This window comes from Stigmatopora nigra, chromosome 9 (genome assembly GCF_051989575.1).
Source record: "Stigmatopora nigra isolate UIUO_SnigA chromosome 9, RoL_Snig_1.1, whole genome shotgun sequence".
Classification (NCBI taxonomy): domain Eukaryota; kingdom Metazoa; phylum Chordata; class Actinopteri; order Syngnathiformes; family Syngnathidae; genus Stigmatopora; species Stigmatopora nigra.
The window spans coordinates 9,236,369-9,257,420 of record NC_135516.1 but is presented as its reverse complement, the minus strand read 5'-3'; the positions used below and the strand labels follow the sequence as shown (position 1 = coordinate 9,257,420).

The following is a 21,052-nucleotide window of genomic DNA, read 5'->3' as shown; positions in this document are numbered from 1 at the left end:
ACCAACTTGAAGTTAATTTACTTATTTATTTGTTTAATTATTATGTTTCATTATCATTATTAATAGTATTAATATTGTAAATAAGACGGACGAAGTAATTAAAATACTATGTCATAGTTGGGATATGAAGAAGAAAAGAGTCCCAAAAAGAAGTTGGAAGCACTTTCGTCAAAAAGCCAAGTTGACGTTTAAAGAGAAACGTCACGAGGCCGTCGTCCAATCAGCGAGCTGTTCTTTGATCGGGTCTCGCAGCCGTTGAAGTTCGCTGGACGTCAGTTACAATTTAAAGTTGGATCTTCAAGGCTAACGTTAGTGTAGCTTAGTTGAGCCTAGCCTAGCTTAGTCGCGCCGGACGACCCCGGAACCTTCCGGTAAGTTGCGTCACTAAACATCTTCACGTCATTTGGCTGTCATTAGGATGGACTTTAAGGCACAACAAAGTACTTGTTTTTAACATGTTTTCCCGATAAAACACTTTTTCATATATGTATATATTTATATATAAAATAAACGTTTATTAGTGCCATTTAATCACTTGTTTATTTGCCGTTAGAAATGTCCCATTAGTCTATTTCTTCTTCTCTTCAATTATATTTTCAAAAAAATACTGATCTTTGAAATGTCATTTTAATTATACGGTTAAGACTAAAAATCAAATAATTATATGACATTTACTTTTATGGAAAAATGTCAACGTTGGGTAATCTTAAATTTTTGATTGAAAAGGATTTGAAGATAATTTTTGGCTGTAGTCAATGAAATGATATGTTAAAAGAATAATGAGAATTGAACCTTCACCACGACGAGCACAAATAACAACAAACAAACAGATGAACAGATAAATAATAATAGTCAACATGATAGGTAGTAGTCAACATAGATAAGTCTGTCATCATCAATGGAACTGAAATAGATAGTTTTTTAGGGTTTTTTTTTTTGCATTGTAAAATATGTCAAGCGTCTTCTCCAAAGTCCAAAGTTCTCAAAAAAGGTCCCCCTTCCCCCCTCTGTCAGTCAGGTGTCTGGGAGCGTCCCACCCGACCACCGACCTGCCCACCTAAGCCCCCCACACGCCCACCCACCCACCCACCAGCCACACCATGAGCAGCCGAAGCCACAGAGCCGGGTCAGACCACATCACACTTTATTCCATAAAATTTCATTTTATGGAAGATCAGGAATGCCAAAAACTCTTGATTTAATAATTTTCTTTTAAAATTTAACTTCACATTTTATTTGCTCTTTTTTAGGACTCCAGAATTTCCAAAAGTCAATCCATTTAATATTGATATTCATTTTTTAAAATTAATTTTAGGAGACGTATACTATTAATATTCCATTTTGGCACTCCTGGCGCAAGATTACCTGGAAAGTGACTGGTCGCCGGTCCAGTCAATGAGCATCCGTTCCCTGTGCTTTGTTGTCTGGCGTGGTGTCGTGCGTTGTGTCCTTTTGGCTTTTGCGTGATAGGGCCAAGCGATGCTGTTGTTGCTCGCCGCCGTCCAAGGAAGAGGCTCGCCGATGTTCCCGGCCGGCCTCAACTGACAAGTCCAACTGGCTCAAAGAGGAGGTAATTTCATTCTAATTATTAATCAAAATACATTTAAAAAAAGCTCATCATGAATGAGTGAGTGTCTCACATGATTGACTCCTCCCCCTCGTCAGAACGAAGTCTCGATGCCGGCTTGGGCGCAGGACAAGTGCGTGGAGCAGGTGAAAGGCCCGTGGACGCTGGAGGAAGACGAGCGGGTGAGTGAGCGGGCGAGCGCTTCCCCGAGCCGGCCCTCCCACGCCGCTGATGGCGCCGGCGCCTGGCACAGGTGGTGGAATTGGTGCGCAAGTTCGGCAAGAAGCACTGGTCGCTGATCGCCAAACACATGCGCAGTCGCAACGGCAAGCAGTGCCGCGAGCGCTGGCTCAACCACCTCAACCCCAAGGTCATCAAGAGCCGCTGGACGCCCGAGGAAGATCACATCATCTGCCAGGCGCAGAGGTTGCTGGGCAACCGCTGGGCCAACATCTCCAAGCTCCTGCCGGGCAGGTGAGCCGAAAGGGCCGAAGCACCCTCGCCGACCGACGCCCTCACTCACTCACTCACGCCGGGTCTCCCCAGGCCCGACAACGCCATCAAGAATCGTTGGAATTCCACCCTGAAGAGGAAGGTGCAGAAGGAGGGCCCTCGCCCCGTCCTGCGCCGACACCCCGACTCGGCGGCGCACCGCGTCAGCTCTTCGTCGTCCAGCTCATCCGACGACGACGACGATGACGACTCTTCTTCTTCCTCCTCTTCCTCGCCTTCCTCGTCCTCCTCCTCCTCCCCCGAACAAGCGGCCTTCAAGATGGAGGCGGGCGTCAAGGTGGGTCGACTGCCGCGGGCCCACGTGGATGGGTGAGGGGGTGACAGACTGTTTCTCCCAGGATCACCTGATGAGCAGCGAGATTCTTAACATGCTGACCGACTGGAGCCCCCCACGCGGAGGCGTCAACGAGGACCGGGCCACCATCTTGTCTCGCTCAGAGGTAAGTCTTCAGTCCAATTACGACAACAACAACAACAACAAACGAAAGATGAGGTGCCACAACAATTAAAAGGGGGATAACACTTGGCCACATTTAATCTTTTCAATTCATTGACAGCTTTGGACATCCAACCCATTTTGACGGGGAGGGGCGTGAAAATATTTGGTAACCATCACTTTTTGTTCTTGAGTTATCATGAAATGACCACTGTGACCTTTAACCCTATGAACCCAAAAATCTTTTTCTTCACCCAAATGTCCTGCTCTGACCTCTGTGACCTTATGACTGACCTCTTCCATTTCCTACTGCAAGATCTCTTAATCCCTATTTGTTATTGAGGTCATGTAAAATTCCCTTTGGGACCACTGTGACCTTTGACCTCATTCACCAAAATGTAACGTCCTTTTCAGTTTCATATTACTAACTAATTAACAAACTAATCCGGCAAATTCGAAATCCCTTTAAGTCTTAATTGACTTCTTGCCAAAATTAATTTTGGGATCCCCATTGACCTTTGACCTCATAGCTCTACAATGCAAAGGTAAGTACAAATAAAGTCACAAGCCATCTAAAGGCTTAAAAGAAGTACCATCTTGATGTACAACAACCTGTTGTGCCGCAGGATCACCTGATGAGCGGCGAGATCCTCAACATGCTTACCGACTGGAGCCCCGCCCACAGCGTGGAGCACGGGGTCGCCGTGGTCGCCTCGTCTCGCCCGGAGGTAAACCGCGAAGGTTCAATCCGACGGCCGGGGAGGCGGTTTGACCACCCCCACGGCTCCATTTGCATTCAGCTGTCGGAGGACGCCCGGATGACGACCATAACGCCGGAGGGCGACGGGCTCCTGCAGCCGGTGGGCGGCGCTCGCCAAGGCGACGGCGGCCAAGGCGAGCTGCTCTGCTTCCCGCTACTGGGGCAGGAAGTGTGGTGGTGCCTGCATCCCGCCGACACAGCCGACATGACCGAAACGCTGAGGATCAAAAGCGAGCCCTTCGAGGTAAACGCTTGCAAACGCGTCCAATCATAGGCGTCCAATCCAATTGCAGCGATTGTTCCTAAAAAAAAATTAAGAAAAATACAGTTAAATGAGAAATCCCTCCTCCAAAAAACATGAGTTAAAAAGGAATTGTATTGGAGTACCGTTATGTAGGCTGAACTTCAGCTTGTTGTGCGCGCTTTGAGCAAGTTTTGTTTTGGCTGACTTTGCAGAAAGATGTGGCCACGGCGGATGCAGGCTGCGAATCGTCATGAAGTGTCGTCGGCGGGGTCACCACGCCCACTTTTTGACAGGCATTTTGCTCAAGTCAATCCATTTTGGAAGTAAGCCATGATTTAATGTGTAAGTATCTTACAATTGTTGCTTTTATTTGGAAAGGGAGGACTGGAGCGGTTGTTCATTGCAGCTTTTATTGATTTCTTGAGCAGGAACATCTTAACCAAACTCCTTTTAACTTGAAAGTCAACAACTAAAATCGACTTTATTAGCTCTTAAGATTCATTGAATGGAGGAGTTTTAGACATCTCTGCTTTTGTGTATTTTAACAAGTACACTAATCACACTATATTGAATTACAACAATAAGTTTGATATATTTAAGGCTTAGCAATTGTTAAGGTTTCCCCATCTTCTAGTCTTGTTTCTTCATTCATTATTCTATTTGACTGCACTTCAAGATTTGATTTGATCACTACAATTTCATTTGTATCAAATGTTTCCTAATAAAAAAGTGGGAAAAAAATCATGTTTTGGTGACTGCTTTTTTTTGAATTTTCATCTGAAAGACAATTCTGTGTTGGAAATTCAATGATTCAACCTACCGTGGAATCAGTAGAGCTTCATGGAGGCCTCGAACAGACGCATCAAGTCTTCCTCGCCGTGCTCGCGAGGAGAAAGTTTAGTTACGCGCTCCTGAAAGGCAGCAAAAATGAAGAAAAGTGAGGTACGGCGGGAAGAGAAACATCCTTCCGTCCGAACGGTGGTCCGGCTCACCTGCGGAATGGTTCCTCTGACCAGCGCCGGGATGTCGTCTTTGTGGTAGCCCACGGCGCCTAATCCGTCCTCCACCTTCAGCTCCGCCAGGAAGTTGCGCAAGGTATCGGCCAGCGCGGCGCCGGCGTCCGCTCGCTTCACGCGACCCACGTCGGCGCCTGAAGACGAGTCGGTCACGTTGGATACGGAACGGCGTCCCGACGACCAGTACCGAGGATTTCGGCCGCCTCCAGGTGGCGCTCGGGGCAGGCGGGAGCCGTGAAGCCGAAGACGGCCGGGGCCGTCAGAACCACGGACAGACCATGAGGCTGGCCGATACAAGAGTGTGTGGATTTTGAGCGTGGCGTCCAGTGTGCGTGGCCGTGTTGTGTTACTGACCACTAGGGGGTGATCTACGTTGTATCCGTCCGCTTTGTGAGTCTTGACGTTCCCTGCGATGGGATAGGACATTCCGTGACTGCAAAAGGAGAGGACACAAAAACTAAGAGAAGCATTTTTGTATAAAAAAAAATTAAAAAACATTGACTGGTCGCCATGGACGGCGATAGACGCACAATGAAGCGAAATACCCCCAAAACTAAAGGAAGTGTAGTAACAATACCAAATGTATTCACTTGATGGCTTCATTTAAGAAATATTTGATCCAAAAGTTGCCTCACCAAAGATGGACGCCGGCGTTCCCGAATCCGATCCCGGCGAACACGCTGGCCAGGTGCATGGCGGAACGGGCTTCCGCGTCCTCCGGGTCATCCACCGCCCGCTTCAGATACTTGGCCACCACTCGGAGGGCGTGCCTCGCCCACACGTCGCTGATGGGGTTGCTGCCTTGATAGGCGGGTCTGAGCAGGGGGTCGGGGGGGCAAGGGGCACGTTGGTGGTACGGCAGGGCGGTGTACGACTCCAGCGCGTGGCTGCGTGGTGCGAGAGAGAAAGAGAGAGAGGTGAGGGAGCCGCCCGAGCACGGTCCGGGGAAGGGCGCTCACCAGAGGACGTCAAAGCCGCTGTTGGCGGCCACTCGGCCTGGCATGCTGAGAGTGTGCAGGGGGTCCACTACGCCCAAGGTGGGCCGCAGTGCGCGACTGGCGATGCCTTGAAAAGGAAAAAGACAAGCATGTTAGTTTTGACAACTATAGGAAATGTTTGTTTTGGTTCAATTTTGGTCATTATTGCTGTGTTGAATGTCCTTTTTTGTCCATTTTTTGTCCATTAATGGTCACAGAGAGCATTTATTTGGTCCCAAACCCCTAAAAATGTTAGGCCTAAAATGGTTTATTTTTGGCTTAAAATGGTTCATTTGCAGTCAAATATTGTTCATTTTAAGGGCCAAATTGTTTTTTTAATCATATTTTTGACCATCTGGTACACTCACATTGGATTAGTCGGATCAGAAAAATTCAATTTTGCATTTGAGATTTTTTGGGACGTCCTTCATTTGATGGGCGGGGCTTACCTGTTTTTGCCTTCAGGGGCTCGTAGTCAAAGATGGCCACGCCCGTCGTCTCGCTGCCGGTGCCGGCGGTCGTGGGGACTGTGGCGGGCGGATTTCGAGTTGGGCGTGGCTAATGGGCGGGGCGGGGGTTGTCGTGCTGGCTTACCCGCGATGAGTGGCTTCAAGACGCCGGTGACGGCTCTTCCTTTCCCAATGGGGGCGTTGACAAAGTCCAGGAAGTCGGCGTCCGGGTGAGACGAGTACAGGTTGGCGGCCTTGCACGTGTCCATCACCGACCCCCCGCCCACTGCCACAAAGGCGTCAAAGTTTCCCTTCTTGGAGAAGGCGATGGCGTCCATGAAGCTGCGCGGACAAAAAGCGAGGGAGCGTGACGCTTTTTTTTCCGGGGGCGGAGTTTCCAGCTGCCTCTCACCTGCTGTCGGTGGGCTCCACGCGGACGCCGTCGTACACCTGGTACGGCACGCTGCTGGCGTCCAGAGACTCAAGAACCGCCTTGACGGGCGGAAGGCCGGCCAAGTTGCTGTCAGTCATCACGCACACGTTGGCGGCACCCAAGTTACGGAGGTCCTGCCCAAGGAATTATAATATATACAATATATATATTCAATATCTTCTGCAATATACGTACCATGCCGATTTCCCTGCTGACTCCTTCTCCGTATCGGATGTTGGAACTGGCCATCTTCCAATGAGGACAAAGGTCACATGACCGTGGCAAAGCCGCGTTGTGTCAAAAGCGGCGAGCGTCATTACCTCGAAAGCGTAGTCCGTTTTGCGTATTTGGGGCATTTGGCACTGCGCGTAATGCGCGCCTGCAAAAAAAAAAACACATTCTAGCTTTTGGGGTGCATTACTTCAAATGAAACATATAACAATCTTTACAATGTTATTTCAACAGAATAAAACTTTTTTCAGGAGCTGATTGCATAAAAATGAGCATCCGTGCCAGGCAATGGTCAATCATTTAAATCATGATAAATCGCAGGAGATTAATTGCAATTACAGGTATGCCATATTATAGGAATAATGAATCCAAAATTAGGGTGACAAGCAAACCCGGTAACCCCTACATCAGTAAAATCAATGCATGAGACTGATATACTTTGAACCTTATGAATATTTACCTTGATGAAACGTGTTGGAGTGGGCGGGGCATCTACACCTGCATAGGCACAAACTTTATGATGACGACATCAATGTTACCAAGCAAAGGTCAATTCAACCTGACCTTTGCCATAGACAACTACATAACAACATGCTAAAAGAAAAAACTTTTCCCCACGGAAACTTGTCAGTGCAGTCACGTGACGTCAAAAGTTGACAAAAGTGAGCGTCTACGTCACACTTGGCAAGTGCGCAGTTGTATGTAAATAAGAGTTTGTTTCTTTTAACTTACGTGGCACGCTCCAGTTGCACCAGCAGACGGACGACTCGTTCACGCGCTGCCGCCATCTTGACTCTTGAAAAAGTGGACGTAAAAATGCACTGACGTCAAAAACAAGCGACCCTTCAAAATACTGGCCAAAGTTCGAATATGTTTACAAATGCATACTTGCTAAAGTGAAACTTATGTTTTGTGTGTTTATGAAAGAAATGAAACTGTTTTTGGTCAGTATTTTAGTCTAAAAATAAAGCTTTTCAAATGTTGAAATTGTTATCCCAATTGAATGACTTTAATAGAATAGTATAATAGGTTTATTATGATCCTGCATCTTTGTTTTATTTTCGTGTGTAACTGGTTACCCGTTGTTTCTGTTGTATTTATAATTTAGATATTTTGATATATTTCAAAGGTATATATGTGTATATTTAACATTATTAAACAATCCCCCTTTAACCTTTATAAAGTTGTATAATCACTGCCAGCCCCTCCTGGTTTAAGTGTCATGGAATGGAAGTCAATCTGTTCATTTACATGTCTTACTAAGACCAAATGAAAACCAATTGTTGATTTACTGACGACTGGTTTTAAAACACGACTACAAAATGCCCACAAGGAGGCGCAGTGAGCCAAAACCACAGAAGACGAGGCGGTGTTGTGAAGGAACAGAACCCAGTTAGCACTATTAGCTTCCAGGCTAACACCTGACATGAAGCATAAAAGCTGAGGCGTAAGTTTTTACTTTGTTCTTCGGCGCGCTACGACAACATTCAATTGTCCCAAAGTTTGACTTACGACCGGAGAGCTCGCGTTGAGCTCGTTTGCCTTCATTTTTCTTGACTTATGGCAAAGCTTGTGACAATAACTGGCGGTTAGCATGTAGCTTGTTGGCCTTTCATGTGACGTCAGGGATCGGTCAAAAAGCTGTTTGAGAATTATTAAGTCTTTTGTCTGATTTAAGTCTCATAAACTTGTGACGGGAAGTGAAGCTGGTATTTTTTTTAACACTGTTTGGCTTTTTGAGCTATGCTTTTTTTGAGGGACCTCTATTGGGGAGGGGGCTGCTTGAGGGGATTGCGGGTGCCTCTGTTGTCATGGTAACAATAAAGAGTCGCCGCATCAGGATAAAGTGCAGAAATGGAAAGCAAATCGTTGAAGTTTCTGGACAGCAAATTAATGGTTGACGGTTAACGCAGAGGTTGCCATTGACAGCAATGGTTTAACAAAATTTCCGCTTAAAAACATAACTGGTTTGGACCAGTTTTGACAGTTGGTCTTAAAATGACAACTTTTCCTGAGGAAACATTAAAAAACAATTGTTATTTTAAGCATCTCAATCGATTGACTTCCCTGTCTAGGTGGAGCGTGACGGCAATCATGTCGTTGATCGAGGGCGTCGGCGATGAGGTGACGCTGCTGCTGGTGGCGCTGACGGCGGCGGCGGTGCTCCTGCTGGCCTGGGCCTCCACCCGAACTTCAGAGCACCCGCGGGCGCCGCCCACTCCCGCCGCCCCTGCCGCCACCGAGACTCCTCCGACCGCCCCGAGCCCAGACTCGGCGGCCTCGGCCCCGGACCCGGCACCGGCCCCACGAGCCCCGCCGCCGGTGGACGACAAGGGCGACGAGGCGGCGCCGAGCGAGGACAGTCAGAGGAACATGGTGGTCCGACTCAAGTTCCTCAACGACACGGAGAGGACGGCGCGGGTCAAACCCCAGGACACCGTGGGATACATCAAAAGGTAACGTAATGGCCGCTATTGGTAGCTTGATATAGACTGTGTGGCGTTAACCTCAGTTCATGGTTGTAACTGCCTTATAAATGACAAAAATAAAAGTGTCACAATTTTAATCAATACATTTCACAAATATAAAAAGAAACATGAAATGTTAAGAGGTAAAGTGCAGCATGCTTTGCAAGTTGTCATCATCTTGAAAAACGATGCGACGATAATAGGGCGTGCAATTGTCCCACCCCTCCCCCTCTGCCCCGGCAGGACGTACTTCTCGGGGCAGGAGCGCCACGTGCGCCTCATCTACCAGGGTCAGCTGCTACGGGACGACGACGCCACGCTGGAAGCGCTCCGCCTGCCGCACAACTGCGTGCTGCACTGCCACGTGTTGCAGCGGGCGGCGGGGACCGGCGCGGCGGGCGGGGCGGCGGCGGCCGAGCAGGTGCAGGCGGCCCTCAACGTGGGCGGCCTGATGGTGCCGCTGCTGGGGCTGATGCTGGCCGTGCTGTGGTACTGCCAAATCCAGTACCGCCACCTGTTCACGGCGCCGGCGTCGGCCTCGCTGCTGGGCGTCACCGTCTTCCTCAGCCTGCTGGCCTTGGGAATCTACCGCCGCTAGCAACTGTTCACCGGGCGCCTTTTTGGTGTTCGGTTCCCGCCACCAGGTGGCCTCCCGTCTGGATGTTGACGAAAGAAACGGGGTTAAATCGCGGAGTGGTCAAGTCTTGTTGCGCTGCCATTTTCTTTTTTTCTTTCGTCTTATCTGACGCCGCCGCGTCCAAAGCTGATGACGTGGCCGCCGCCGACGAGCGTTTTTTGGGTATTACTTGGGCGGTCCTTCCGAGAGGACGGCCGAATAAAAACAGCAGCGCGGATCGTGCCACGACTCTCTAAATGAGTCTAACGTGACGGGCGTCGACATCTCGCGGCTCCGCCATCAGCTCTGAAACACATCACAACACGGTGGAACGGTGGTCAAAAGCGCTTTGCAGACAACCTTCATCAGATTGACCTAGAAAGACTTTGGCCTACGAGCGTCCGCGCTCCTAATTGGACGCTTCCCTGCGATGGAGGAACAGGCTAAGTGCCAATAAATATATACTCATTAAAGTAGATTTGGTTTTTTGCCATCTTCAATTCTTTTCTGTCAAATGTTGTGTATGCAATTTGGATTCACTTTAGGCCAATGGGTTGCAGATTTTTCATGCATAATGAGGAAGAACAGGTGTGCCAAAACGAAATATTGGGAATTGGTGGGGTATCCAATCTAAAACTTATAATTTAAAATATATATATATATAAAAATAGATTATTTTTTCAATATTGTTCCAATATGGGTTATATTATTGAATAAAGCAGGAACAAAAATGTTGAAATAAACTACCTACTGAAGTAAAAGTATGAAAAATATTAAGACATTAAAAGCTGCTGGAGTTGACATTTTAATGATAGGTTTATTTAATTTTGGCACCGCTAGTCCTCGCCCACCCCCTGACCCCCCCCAAAAAAATTTGCACTTATCCATTTTGGTGTCGCCGCCGAGAGCAACTGATGAGTTCAGTTGGGGAAAAAGAAAAGCCTGTTCTTTCGCATAACAAAGAATTTTGTTATTGTCGTTGTGTGTGTCTTTTTTTGGTTGTTTGCGGTGGAAATTCATCATTGAATGATGCTGCCGCCGCGAGAGATCGCCGGCGCCCATCCCACCTGCAGGAGCGAGGTGATTTCGGGTACTTCCACGCTGACCGTCTCCAGCAGCATGATGGTTTCCGTCAGGGGCAAGCTGCGCGCCGAGGCCTTCTCCGCTTCTTCGTCGTCATCGTCCACGCTACGCCGAGACATGCTGCAAGCGGGCGGGGCAACTCAGCTCCGCTTTTGTTTTGCTTTTTTTCTTTGGGCAACTTCAAGTGTACAGTCAAACAAAAGGCGCCCTCTACGGGCTGAGGCAATTGCCGCAGCCCAATATTTTGAAATTGGATTCTAGAAGTAACACTGTCGCTCCCCTTTTTTAGTTGTTCCGTTGTAGTAAAACAATTTTGGTAAATAGACATTTCTAAAAATGGTTATTCATTTTAATTAAGAAATTACATGAATTTTCCGCTGTTTTCCCTACTTAAATATACAAACCACTTTTTAAAAAATATTGTTTATATTTTTCAATGAAAAAAAGAAAATATTGTCCTATTTTTTTAATAGTTCATTTAAATATATGAACGTTTTATTTTAAAATAATTTGGATTATAAAATTTAATAACTAAAATAAGTTTTAGTCAACTACCTTTTTAATTAAAAAAATATCCCGAAATCCCAAAAACGCCTGCCGTATTTTCTGCACTATAAGGCGCAACTAAAAGCCCTCCCTTTTCTCAAAACGCTCAGATGAATATTCAACATTTAGAATAAAAGGCCTTTTTTTTTACCTGTGTCTGACCAGTTTGAGCAGGTGCTGCGTGTACAAGCTGATCCAATTGTTGATGAAGAGGCGCAGGGCGTCCTTGAAAGGTTGAAGGTCCACCTGAAGCCAGCCGTGCACCAGATCGTAGTCCTCCAGTTCGTTTACCTTGGACAGCTGATTTTGGAGAGCGTAGATCTAAAAATCCAAATCAATCAATAATTGAAGTGACAATAACAAGTCAGCCCCGTCCCATTGGAGGTGACCTCTCTTTGAAAGTCGGCCAGCGTGGGAGGGGACTCTTCCACGTCCTCCTCGCCATCCTCCAGCCTCCTGCCGTAGGTGAGGAACTCCTTCAAAACGCCGCGTTTGGGACTCATCCACAGCGGCGAGAAGCAGTCCAGCTCGGTCTTTTGGAGCTCCGCCTCCGTCGTCACCTCCTCCAGACGTTGCATCACCTCGTCTTCCAGCGCCGCCAGCTCGCTGTTGTCCTTCAGGACCTCCTAGCGGCGCCCCCCGCCAAGCCACAAATGATCAATATGAAATGGAGGAAATAGTTCCCGTCCGGCCTCACCTGATAGTTTTCCAACCGATCGGCGCAGATCCGTTGGGGCATGGAGGCGGCGGCGCGGATGTCGGCGATGAACAACTTGAGCACGGCCTTCAGGTCGCTGGGGAGGGCCGGCTCGAAGACGCTTCCCGTGGGCTGGAGTTGCAGAGACACCTGCAGCAAGGCGCCTCTATAGTTCTGCGTGAATAACGACAAGGTCAGAAACAAATAAAGCCGTCATCCCGCGCCGCCGTCGGCGTCTTCACCATCGGCGTCATGTTCTGCGACAAGAAGTTGAGCGCATCCAGTATCATCCGGAGGATGGCGTCCTGCACCAGTTGGTCCATGTGCTCCATGTAAGCCGACCACGCGGCCGACGATTGGTCTCTCACGCCGTACAGGGTGGCGTTTTCCTTGGGGTCGTTAAGGTGGGAGTCAATGGACGCCATCGTTCATTTTGAGTGGCTAAGAGTGTCAAACTTTGACGGATGTGCTACAATTTCCCCCATTTTCAGGACACTTTCTTTTTATATCATGACACTTCCAGTTAATTTTGGGATATTTCAAGTTCACTAGACGCGCTTTTAATTTTTGCAAAAAATCTGCAACCATTATAAGTTATGAATACATTCGCCACATCCAACATGGCGTCCCTGCCACGCACCTCACCTTGACCAAGCGCATGACCTCGGCGCCGTCGTCGGACAGACGCGTATAGCTCTCCTCAGTTGCTCCGCCCCTCTCCAGGAAGCCATCGGTGATGTTGAGAAGGGGAAGCCCCACCCAATCCTGGGCAAAGTTACAAAGTTTACAAGTTGGGACGGCGGGCGTGCACATCTGGCAACCCACCTCCGTAATGGCGATGATAGAAGCCATGTTGTCTCGTGCCTCGTTGACAGAGGCGAAAAAAGTTTTCAGGTTTTGCCTGGTCTGCTCCATCAGCTCATGGATGCCTGAGGGGGGTAAAAAGGGCAAAAGTTGAAAAAAAAATGTTGTTTAAACCTTTCGAGATGGCCAGACGTCGCTTGAAGCCATCCCAAAATGAATAGGAAGTGAAGCTATTTCAAAATCAAGTACATCAAAATAATTGGGCAATGTTCATGAGTCAGCTTTTTGAAGGCAAAAGGTCACGTGACTGACCATTGCTGGTCCAGGCTTTGTTTTGGAGCGCCAATAGGCTCCGCCTCTGCTCCTCCAGTCCATCCTGGATCAGCGGAAACTCCACCGGAATACCCTTCTCCACAATCTGGAGGAGAGCAAGAGTTTACGCGCACATGGGCTAGACGCACTAAGGCAGAGAGGACTCCCCGGCGGCCATCTTAGGACAGAGGAGAATTGCAGTTTGATTTTGCACACATACCTGATTGTACAGGGACACAATGCTGCAGAGGCTGAGATAACTTTTGCCAATATCACGTCTGTTCTGCAAAACCTCAGCAGTTTGGGGATTGAGCTCCAGATCTTTTTGCCAGTGAGCATGTTTAAGCTCAGCCAGGAGGGCCTCCACCTGGACGCAACCCACGTTAAAACAAAAACAATTTAACAATGATATCGCCCTTTAGAAGATAATTTTGAGGTAAAGACTGACCTTTTCTCTGCAGGGAATTGACAGTATTTTTTGCTCCTCTTGAACCAGAGGAATTTGGAGGACGACGCCAGCGTCTCGGTCCAGCTTCTGGCTCCACTCCTCCAGAACCGACTTCCGGATGTCCATCAGCCGGTTGGCGATCTTCTGAAAGCTCAGCCGCACTTTGTCGCACGACTCCACGCACCTGCCCATGGATACAAACAAAATAAATGATAGGATCAGCTGGGATAGCCTCCAGCACCCCATGACCGAGATAAGCGGTGTTGTAAAAAAATGAATGAATTTTCTTACAGGTGTTGCACAGTCTGGAAGTTCTGAAGGATGTTGTGAGCCCTCAGCATGACCTGCTGCGTCCACTTGAGCGTGATGGCGGGCGAAGAGACGAACCTGGACATCACGTCCCTCTCGCTCTTGTTGGTGACCAAAGTGTGCACCCGCTCCAGTTCCCGCATGACCATGTCCACCACCCAGGACAGCTGAGGACGCAGCCGTTCCCGTATGGAGGCGCGCTGCAGCAGCGGCCCGAAGATGGCCAACACCTTGACGGCGGCCGAGGGCAGCCGGCACTCGTCCAGCCTTCCCCTCAGGATGGACACCAGGCGGGCCTCCAGGTGGGACACTTGCTCTTGGAAGGACGCCGCCAGAACCGGAAAGATCTGAGGGAGAAAGCCAACGGGGATACGAGGCGGGTCGGAAAACAGCGGATGCCGGCGTAAGCTACCATTAGCATGCTAGCATAAACTAGCAGACGCTAGTGCAAGGCATCTGAAACTAGCTTTAGCAATCATAAAGAGTGTAAACTAGCAAAAGCAATGCTTGCCTAAACTAGCCTAGCCAACCGTACATTTCCAGACACGGCCATCTTTTGAAACGCAGACATTGAATGGCGCTTACCTGGTCGGTGGGCTCGCTAGCGTCGCACTGGCAGTCGGCGAGAGTCTGAAGCTCCCGCAGGAAATCTTGGCACACGCCCTGTACGGCGGCCGTCCACATCCTGCCGCGCCCACCCGCCATGACCACATTCTCCAATTGGAACTGCACTCGAACGCGGTAAACTTCCTGTAGCGGGAGACAAAAGAGCCCGCTCGCTACGTTTCCGAGAGAGAGCGGCTGGCGAGACTTACCTGGATGATTTGCAGGCGAATCATGAATTCGTCCAAGCGAGAGAAGACCAGATGAGAAGGAAACTCCCACCTGTGTGACCCCCCATTCTGTAAATGGTGAGCACAGACAAGAGGTCATTTGAGCTTAGACATTAGTACAATCATAATAATGCCTTTTTGTCCAAATTGAATACAACTTTTCAGTCTATAGTCCAAAATTAGACTATAATCCCTTCATTCATTCTTAAGGCGCACAATTATTTGACATTTGACCTTTAACCCAACTGTTCAGTTCATTTATTAAAAGAGTGGTTAATTTAGCGGCAAAATGGTTCAAGTATTGTGTGAGCTTTGTTGGCTTTTTGCGTACCTCCTGTTCCAGGACCATCCTGTGATGGATGTACTTGTCCTTGAGGGTCTGCAAGGTCAGGGTCACCACTCTCACGTCTTCCAGAACCTGCGCCGGATCCAGAAGCAGGCCTCGCATCACGCCCTGTCCATTCAGGAACGTCCTGCTCTGCAATACGACAACAACAACAAGGGGGATTTTGAATTGGGCCTTTGTCACCGTTGCGTCGACACGCCAGACGGGACGCCAACCCGCTCGATGAAGAGGTTGCAAATCTCCTGCAGCAGAACGACGATCCAGCAAGGTTTGCAGTGGAAGCGCGACTTGATCCACACCTGGTGCACCTGATCCATGACGGCGCCCATGTTGTCTCTTAGCTGTCAATCAAAGATTCAATAAGGAATTGTGAATACACACACAAAGCCCATTTTCATTTGACATCAGTGTTATGCCTTCTTACACTTTGGGCTTACCTGCGAGTATTCCAATTGCTGCAGCTCCTCCACTTCACGCTGTAGAGGTTGAAGCTTGTCGGTGGCATCCTGGGCCTCTTCCAGGCCTGCAGGGGGGCGTCAAAGGTCAAGCGCAAGCCCACAGCCCGTGGCCACGCCCCTTTTCAACGGTACCTTTCTCAGCCTGGGCGTGCATGTCTTTCAGGATGGCGCTATACGCCCCTTCGGCCGAAGCCAGTAAACCCGCCGCCTGCTGGGCGTCGTCGCTCGCCATCTGAGCCCCAAAATGAACCCGTGGGCGCCGTCACAACGGGGTCTTCCGTCTTCCCACGCGACGGCGTTGTCACCTGTTGAAGAATCTGCACCAGGTTCTTGAGTCGGTTGTTCCAGAAATTGAATTCCTCGTCGGGTTGCGGTTGGAGACCCTCCTGGAGCGTGCGCGCCGGGTGTTGCCGAAGGAGGTCCGTCACCAGCCCCGCCCACTCTACCGTCAAGGCCTCGCAGGCGTGCAACAACTTGACGTCAAATGCTTTCCTGTCCAGCAAATGAAGGGGGAGGCCTCGCATCAATGTACTTACATTAGCTTGGGCTAAGCTAAGCGCCACGTGGTTACCTTTCCTGGTGGTCCTGGAGTCGTTTGGGCAGAGGCAAGAAGGTCCAACCATCCTTCCGGGCCTTCATGACCAGAGCTCGGTTCTTGAGCCTCTCCATCAAGACCAGCGTCTCCTCGGCGGCCCCCGGGGCCCAGCCGTACTGATTGGCCGGGTTGGCCAGCAGAGGGCAAACCACGTCCTGCGTGAGTGCCGAGATGAAGGAGAAGACCCGCTCGGCGTGGATCTCCTCCATCAGCAGCCCGTCGGCCACGTTGTCGTTGCCCACCATCCCTTTCTGCAATTTGGCCAGGCAGGTGACCTTGCCGCCGTCGGCCGGGAAGTCCAGGCTCATGCCGGAGCCGCCTGGCTCGTTGCTCCAGGCGAAAAGGTTGAGCGCCTCCTTGGTGTTGAAGAAGCCGTTGAGGGAGGCCAGGTTCTTCTTGGAGCTCACAAACTCCTGCCATTTCTCTTGGCTCATGTTGAGGCTTTGCATCAGCCATGGCCGCAGGCTCTCCAGGCGTTCGTCGTTGGGTTCCATTTTGCTGCTCCCGGGGTCCGAGCTTCTTCTCGCTTGCTTCTGGACTGGGCGTTTCCTCCTTTGCTTCTTCTACTCTTGTCTGTCCTGGCTGGAGCGTCTTCTCATCTTCCTTGAAGAGGACTCTTAAACAGAGAACAACAAGTGAAACATCGGTTTTGAACTTCTTTGACACATAGAGTGACATCATAGGGTGACAGCTGTGATGCCATTGCTCGGCCGCATCGTTTGCTTGAAAGGTTTTTTTAATTTTTTTTATTAACGACCAAGTTGGACTACAAATTAAGCATTTTGCTTCAAAACATACCCCATTTTTAAGCATTCATTCACCATTTTAGGCAAAAAACGAAACAATTGACAAAAGATTTCTTTTACAGAAATAGTACTATTTTAAACTCATTTTCAAAACATAGTTCATCACAAATAGACCATTTGACATGGAAAGGATGACAGAAAATAAACCTGAGTTTGCTGCAAACCCTGCGAAATCAAAGATTTACAAACCCTAAATATACTACGTACATATAAATTTATCATGAGAATGCGACCGCAGAGGGCGCTCGCGTTCTCGCGAGTTCAGAGACGCCCACAAGAAGAAGAACGGGCGCCATGTATAAAATCATTCATAGTACTCGTGTCTCGTGCATGCAACACCAAGTGTGCTCTCAATTTGGAAATTAAGTCTACGATCGTTCGATAATCGCACCAAGAAAAAAAGAAGAAGGGAAGAAAATCGAGCCTGATTTACCTTTTAGTTTGCTGGAAGCCTGCCTGCCTTCCTTTGTTCGGCATCTTCGACGGTGAGACTCGGCCTGCCCTAGAATATTTGATAAAACAAAAGAAATAGTGAGACTATTAGGCCAAGGCATTAGTCTATTCATTACAATTTACGAAAACATCGACTAGAGGAGTATCAGTTAGTAATTGGGGATTCATGTGCAGCTGCAGTATTCATTACTGCCACTAAAAACACGTGATCAAGAATTTCAAAATAAAGTAGAAACGTTTTCTGAAACGCTCTCCCATAGACAGACAGAGTTCATTTGGGCTCACTTAAATGCTAATTTGAGAATGCTCCAAACGCAGCAGTACTCTTAGTGTAGCATCTAGATTCTAGAAGGCCATGGAAATGATGAGACAAAAGGCCGTCTGAAGCCCTTCCCATAGCAGATTGTTCACAAGTGGAAGGAGCCTTGACGACACCGGTCTGAAGCGTCATCTGATCTGTTGTTTTTTTTATGTCTGGTACCTCCTGTATTGTGCTATTGAGCTATAGTTTAACTTTGTTCTCCTTGCAGGAGTGGCGACGTGCAGAACATCTAGCACTGCAACGGTAAGCCAAAAGAACAGGTGGTGTGGGTGTCTGACGACGGGAGATGATGTAAACAAAAGGCCGAATTGTAGCCTCGTCCGCTAGCAGTATGTTCTCACGGTGGTAAAGGGCTTTGACAAAAATTGACCGAAGCGTTGGGCTGATCCCGACGGCACGGCCGCAAACGACGTGGGTAAGGTGTGTTGGTGCTCAACTTCTTACCTTGTTTTTCAGTTGCCTACTTCGGACGTCATCCTTGGCACAGCCATCTTGGGACGAGTGAACCCACAGTTGAATTTTGGAAGTTCTGGGTCAGAAAATAATCAGAAAGGCTGATCCGATGACCAGTGCCAAGAGTCTCCAGCGAACACTGCAACAATCAGTGAAGCCGAATTAGCAGAAGGACGAACCGGCAAATTTGCATTTAAGAAAAGATGTGTGAACATGAAAAAATGAATAAATAAATAAAACACATTGACTGGGCTAAAATTTAATGGTGTAATATTTTGGGCACCTATGAAAGTAATATTGTCCATGTGTGGTCTAAAGGTCATGGTTTGTCAGATGGTCTATGAATAAAATTCATAGTTAAAATTTCTCATATTTCTGTTGGCTCTTTTTATTACCATTTTTTACAACACAAATTAAATTGGTGTTTCAACTAAGCTGATCTAAAAAAATAAAAATAAAACGAGCAGAGGAATACCAATGATAATTACTGCAATTTATAAAACTAAGGCAAAAACTAAAAACACTAGAAATAAGTACGGCAATTTTGAAAATGCAACTGCGTCACGTCCGTTTGCCAAATCAAAACAATCAAGATGGCAGCAGCGTATGGGCTGAACGGTGTACGAGCGTACCTGACGAAATGTTTTCATGCTTTCCGGAGGTCGACTCGGCCAAACTGCAACATTTTGTCGTCTATTTTCATCTACTCTTCGCTCAGCAGGTGAGTCGAAAATTTCCAACTGCTGCCCCACTCTGAAAGAAATTAGATATCATCAGAATACTAAAAGATGGATATACATTCTAGGCACGCTAAATTAAAGAGGGCAGCTGTCACGTATCATCCAAATTAAGGAAAGGATTATATGAACCACATTTATTATTAGTCAGCGAATTATCATGTTTCAGTGCCATTGACAATAATAGACGTCCAATCTATTTTGACTGGGGGGGTTGGCAGTCAATTACAGATTGATGTATTTACTTTAACCCAAGGTGCAAAAACTTGATTGGGGCATGTCTTCATTTTAGTGTCCAAAATCCGTCACTGTACGCTACTTGAGTAGAAAATTCCCCTGCTGCAAGATGGCCGCCAATTAATTAGGTCACCGTTTGCCCATTACTAATAGCTTGTCTTGTGGATAGTGCATTTAGACTTGCCTTGCTTATAATTCAAATGATGCATTCAGGATCTCGGGAGGTCAGAGGAACATGGCGTTGACATCACTCCCCTGGGCGAGAAGACCTGTCGAGGAGGCGTGTTCACGGACACGGAAAAGAGGAGGGGCCATACAGCTGGCGGCACTGACGGGAGGCAAGTGATGTCCATCCAGGATTTTGTCTTTTTTTTAATGTTTTGTCATTTTTATTTGTGGCCTTTTCTTGTGGGCGTGTCTTCAGCTCTGTCATTCTTCGGCTCATCCGAGAACAAAGAGGAGGAGCTTATTCTGCTTCTCAAGAAGGCCAAGGTACATCTGCACCTTGATGCGAGTCGGGGCCGCCACGTGAGCTCCGCCTATCGCCCGTAGCTCAGCGTGGCTAAGGGTGAGCTGGAAGCAGCATCCTCCTTTCTGCATGCCGCGGCCGTCATCGCGCAACGGGAACGCCGCCGAGACGCCATCGTCTACACGTACAGCCAGGTGGGAAGACGTGGCGGTCCTCGCAACTCGGATATAACGCCTTGCGTCTGTCTCCTCAGATGGCCAACTTGGCGTACGTTCAAGGTCAACTCCCCGAGGTGAGTTCACCGCCCAAAGTGTGCACTCCGTGGCTGACGAGGGCGCTGTACTCGTCAGGCCGAGAAGCTTTTCAAAGCGGCCATGAGCTACATGCTGGCGGACGGGATGCCGCAGGTGAGCAACATCTCCGTGGGCGAGGGGGGTGGTCCGGACTGAGTCGCTTCCCTTCGACAGGACGACAACGCCTTCGTGGAGATGTCCCTCAAACTCGCCGCCATGTACGCTCAGCAGAACAAGTAAGAAAGTATCGAGATTGGGCAACTGGGTGGAACGTCTCGCCGACTGACCGCGTGGCAGGCCGGAGCTCGCCGAGCACGGCTTTAGGTTCTGTTTGGAGATGCTGGAAGCCAAAGTGCAGAAGCTCCAGGAGACGCCGGTCCATCAGCGGACAGGTGGACAACCTTTGTTCACTTGTTTTTCCCCGTTCTTTTGGTCCATCTATTTTTGGGATTCTCAGAGGAGGACGAGCTTTTGAGGAAGGACACCCGTCTTCTGCTAGGCTTGTGTCTGGATTCGCGCGCTCGCTACCTGGCGTCCACGCGGCGACTGAGTCAGGCCGCCAGTGACTACCGCAAAGCTTTGGACATCAGCGAGCAAGAGCAGGGGCCACACCACCACCAGGTATCTGAAATATGTGTGTAAACATCTTATTGGTACACCTGTAACGTGTGTATTTGCGTCTCACCCGCAGACTCTGGTCCTGATGAGCGACCTGTCCACCATTTTAGACATGCAGGGACACCACGATGATGCCTTGGCACTGATCCGTCAGGCGGCGGACGCGGGCAGGGCGTCGGGACACCAGGACCTCCACGTCCTCCTGGCCAACATGGCCGCCATCCTGCTGCACGCAGGTGAGGCGGAAGCTCGCCGGCGAGCTAGCACGTGACCTATGCCCATTTAACCGCCGTGTCCAGGCAGCCGCGACGAGGGCCTGCGCCTGTTCCGCGAGGCGCTGGTGATGGCGCGGGCCGCCGAGGACGAGGAGGCCGTGCGCCACATTCTGGGGGGGCTGGAGCGGGCCACCCGGAACACAGAGAATGCTGAGACGGGGTCCGAGCGTGAGCGGGCGGAGCCACGCGCCACTTAAGCAAGGGATATCATGTAGAGAATAAAGGATGTTGAAGTGAAAAGCAATCTT

The 21,052-nt window shown here is 49.0% G+C and overlaps 5 protein-coding genes and 1 long non-coding RNA gene across 8 annotated transcripts; 4 read left to right on the top strand and 2 right to left on the bottom strand.

Moving 5' to 3' along the window:
* Positions 1 to 240: 240 nt before the first annotated feature.
* Positions 241 to 4,264, top strand: LOC144201920 (uncharacterized). 3 transcript variants are annotated; one of them, XR_013327423.1, is made up of 11 exons: positions 241 to 371; positions 1,015 to 1,126; positions 1,471 to 1,570; positions 1,666 to 1,749; positions 1,821 to 2,041; positions 2,114 to 2,357; positions 2,419 to 2,520; positions 3,143 to 3,244; positions 3,317 to 3,520; positions 3,733 to 3,862; positions 3,949 to 4,264. XR_013327423.1 is itself a non-coding variant. In XM_077724764.1 (10 exons), exons 2-10 carry the CDS (start codon positions 1,101 to 1,103, stop codon positions 3,772 to 3,774), a joined length of 1,008 nt encoding a protein of 335 aa, XP_077580890.1. In that variant the 5' UTR covers positions 241 to 371; positions 1,015 to 1,100; the 3' UTR covers positions 3,775 to 4,264. The 3 variants fall into 3 exon arrangements, 2 of the variants coding, with proteins under 2 accessions (XP_077580890.1, XP_077580888.1); XM_077724764.1 differs by having other exon boundaries at positions 1,938 to 2,041; positions 3,733 to 4,264; XM_077724762.1 differs by having other exon boundaries at positions 3,733 to 4,264.
* adhfe1 (alcohol dehydrogenase iron containing 1) lies at positions 3,912 to 8,192 on the bottom strand. Its single transcript, XM_077724767.1, has 15 exons — positions 8,139 to 8,192; positions 7,359 to 7,421; positions 7,087 to 7,124; positions 6,716 to 6,774; positions 6,591 to 6,644; positions 6,375 to 6,529; positions 6,108 to 6,304; positions 5,963 to 6,040; positions 5,496 to 5,601; positions 5,172 to 5,423; positions 4,891 to 4,969; positions 4,724 to 4,820; positions 4,513 to 4,670; positions 4,341 to 4,431; positions 3,912 to 4,238 (listed from the first exon to the last, which is right to left on the bottom strand). Exons 2-14 carry the CDS (start codon positions 7,412 to 7,414, stop codon positions 4,348 to 4,350), a joined length of 1,413 nt encoding a protein of 470 aa, XP_077580893.1. The 5' UTR covers positions 7,415 to 7,421; positions 8,139 to 8,192; the 3' UTR covers positions 3,912 to 4,238; positions 4,341 to 4,347.
* tmub1 (transmembrane and ubiquitin-like domain containing 1) lies at positions 7,932 to 10,188 on the top strand. Its single transcript, XM_077724765.1, has 3 exons — positions 7,932 to 8,073; positions 8,702 to 9,082; positions 9,338 to 10,188. Exons 2-3 carry the CDS (start codon positions 8,721 to 8,723, stop codon positions 9,690 to 9,692), a joined length of 717 nt encoding a protein of 238 aa, XP_077580891.1. The 5' UTR covers positions 7,932 to 8,073; positions 8,702 to 8,720; the 3' UTR covers positions 9,693 to 10,188.
* On the bottom strand, positions 9,173 to 16,760 carry LOC144201915 (dynein axonemal heavy chain 17-like). Its single transcript, XM_077724752.1, has 20 exons — positions 16,118 to 16,760; positions 15,852 to 16,038; positions 15,679 to 15,778; positions 15,526 to 15,611; positions 15,304 to 15,429; positions 15,074 to 15,220; positions 14,725 to 14,811; positions 14,495 to 14,659; positions 13,892 to 14,256; positions 13,601 to 13,784; positions 13,373 to 13,519; positions 13,153 to 13,258; positions 12,862 to 12,965; positions 12,682 to 12,801; positions 12,279 to 12,425; positions 12,037 to 12,210; positions 11,729 to 11,965; positions 11,491 to 11,660; positions 10,778 to 10,913; positions 9,173 to 9,750 (listed from the first exon to the last, which is right to left on the bottom strand). The coding sequence occupies exons 1-20, from the start codon at positions 16,633 to 16,635 to the stop codon at positions 9,700 to 9,702; spliced, it is 3,357 nt and encodes a 1,118-aa protein (XP_077580878.1). The 5' UTR covers positions 16,636 to 16,760; the 3' UTR covers positions 9,173 to 9,699.
* Positions 16,761 to 16,949: 189 nt separating this feature from the next.
* Positions 16,950 to 18,543, top strand: LOC144201811 (uncharacterized). The gene is made up of 3 exons (XR_013327399.1): positions 16,950 to 17,432; positions 17,931 to 17,965; positions 18,179 to 18,543. It is a non-coding gene; the product is annotated as an uncharacterized LOC144201811 (long non-coding RNA).
* A 211-nt stretch (positions 18,544 to 18,754) lies between these two features.
* On the top strand, positions 18,755 to 21,048 carry ttc19 (tetratricopeptide repeat domain 19). The gene is made up of 11 exons (XM_077724393.1): positions 18,755 to 18,896; positions 19,363 to 19,487; positions 19,574 to 19,641; positions 19,702 to 19,812; positions 19,872 to 19,910; positions 19,969 to 20,025; positions 20,086 to 20,147; positions 20,209 to 20,303; positions 20,369 to 20,532; positions 20,603 to 20,765; positions 20,829 to 21,048. The coding sequence occupies exons 1-11, from the start codon at positions 18,769 to 18,771 to the stop codon at positions 20,999 to 21,001; spliced, it is 1,185 nt and encodes a 394-aa protein (XP_077580519.1). The 5' UTR covers positions 18,755 to 18,768; the 3' UTR covers positions 21,002 to 21,048.
* Positions 21,049 to 21,052: the final 4 nt, after the last annotated feature.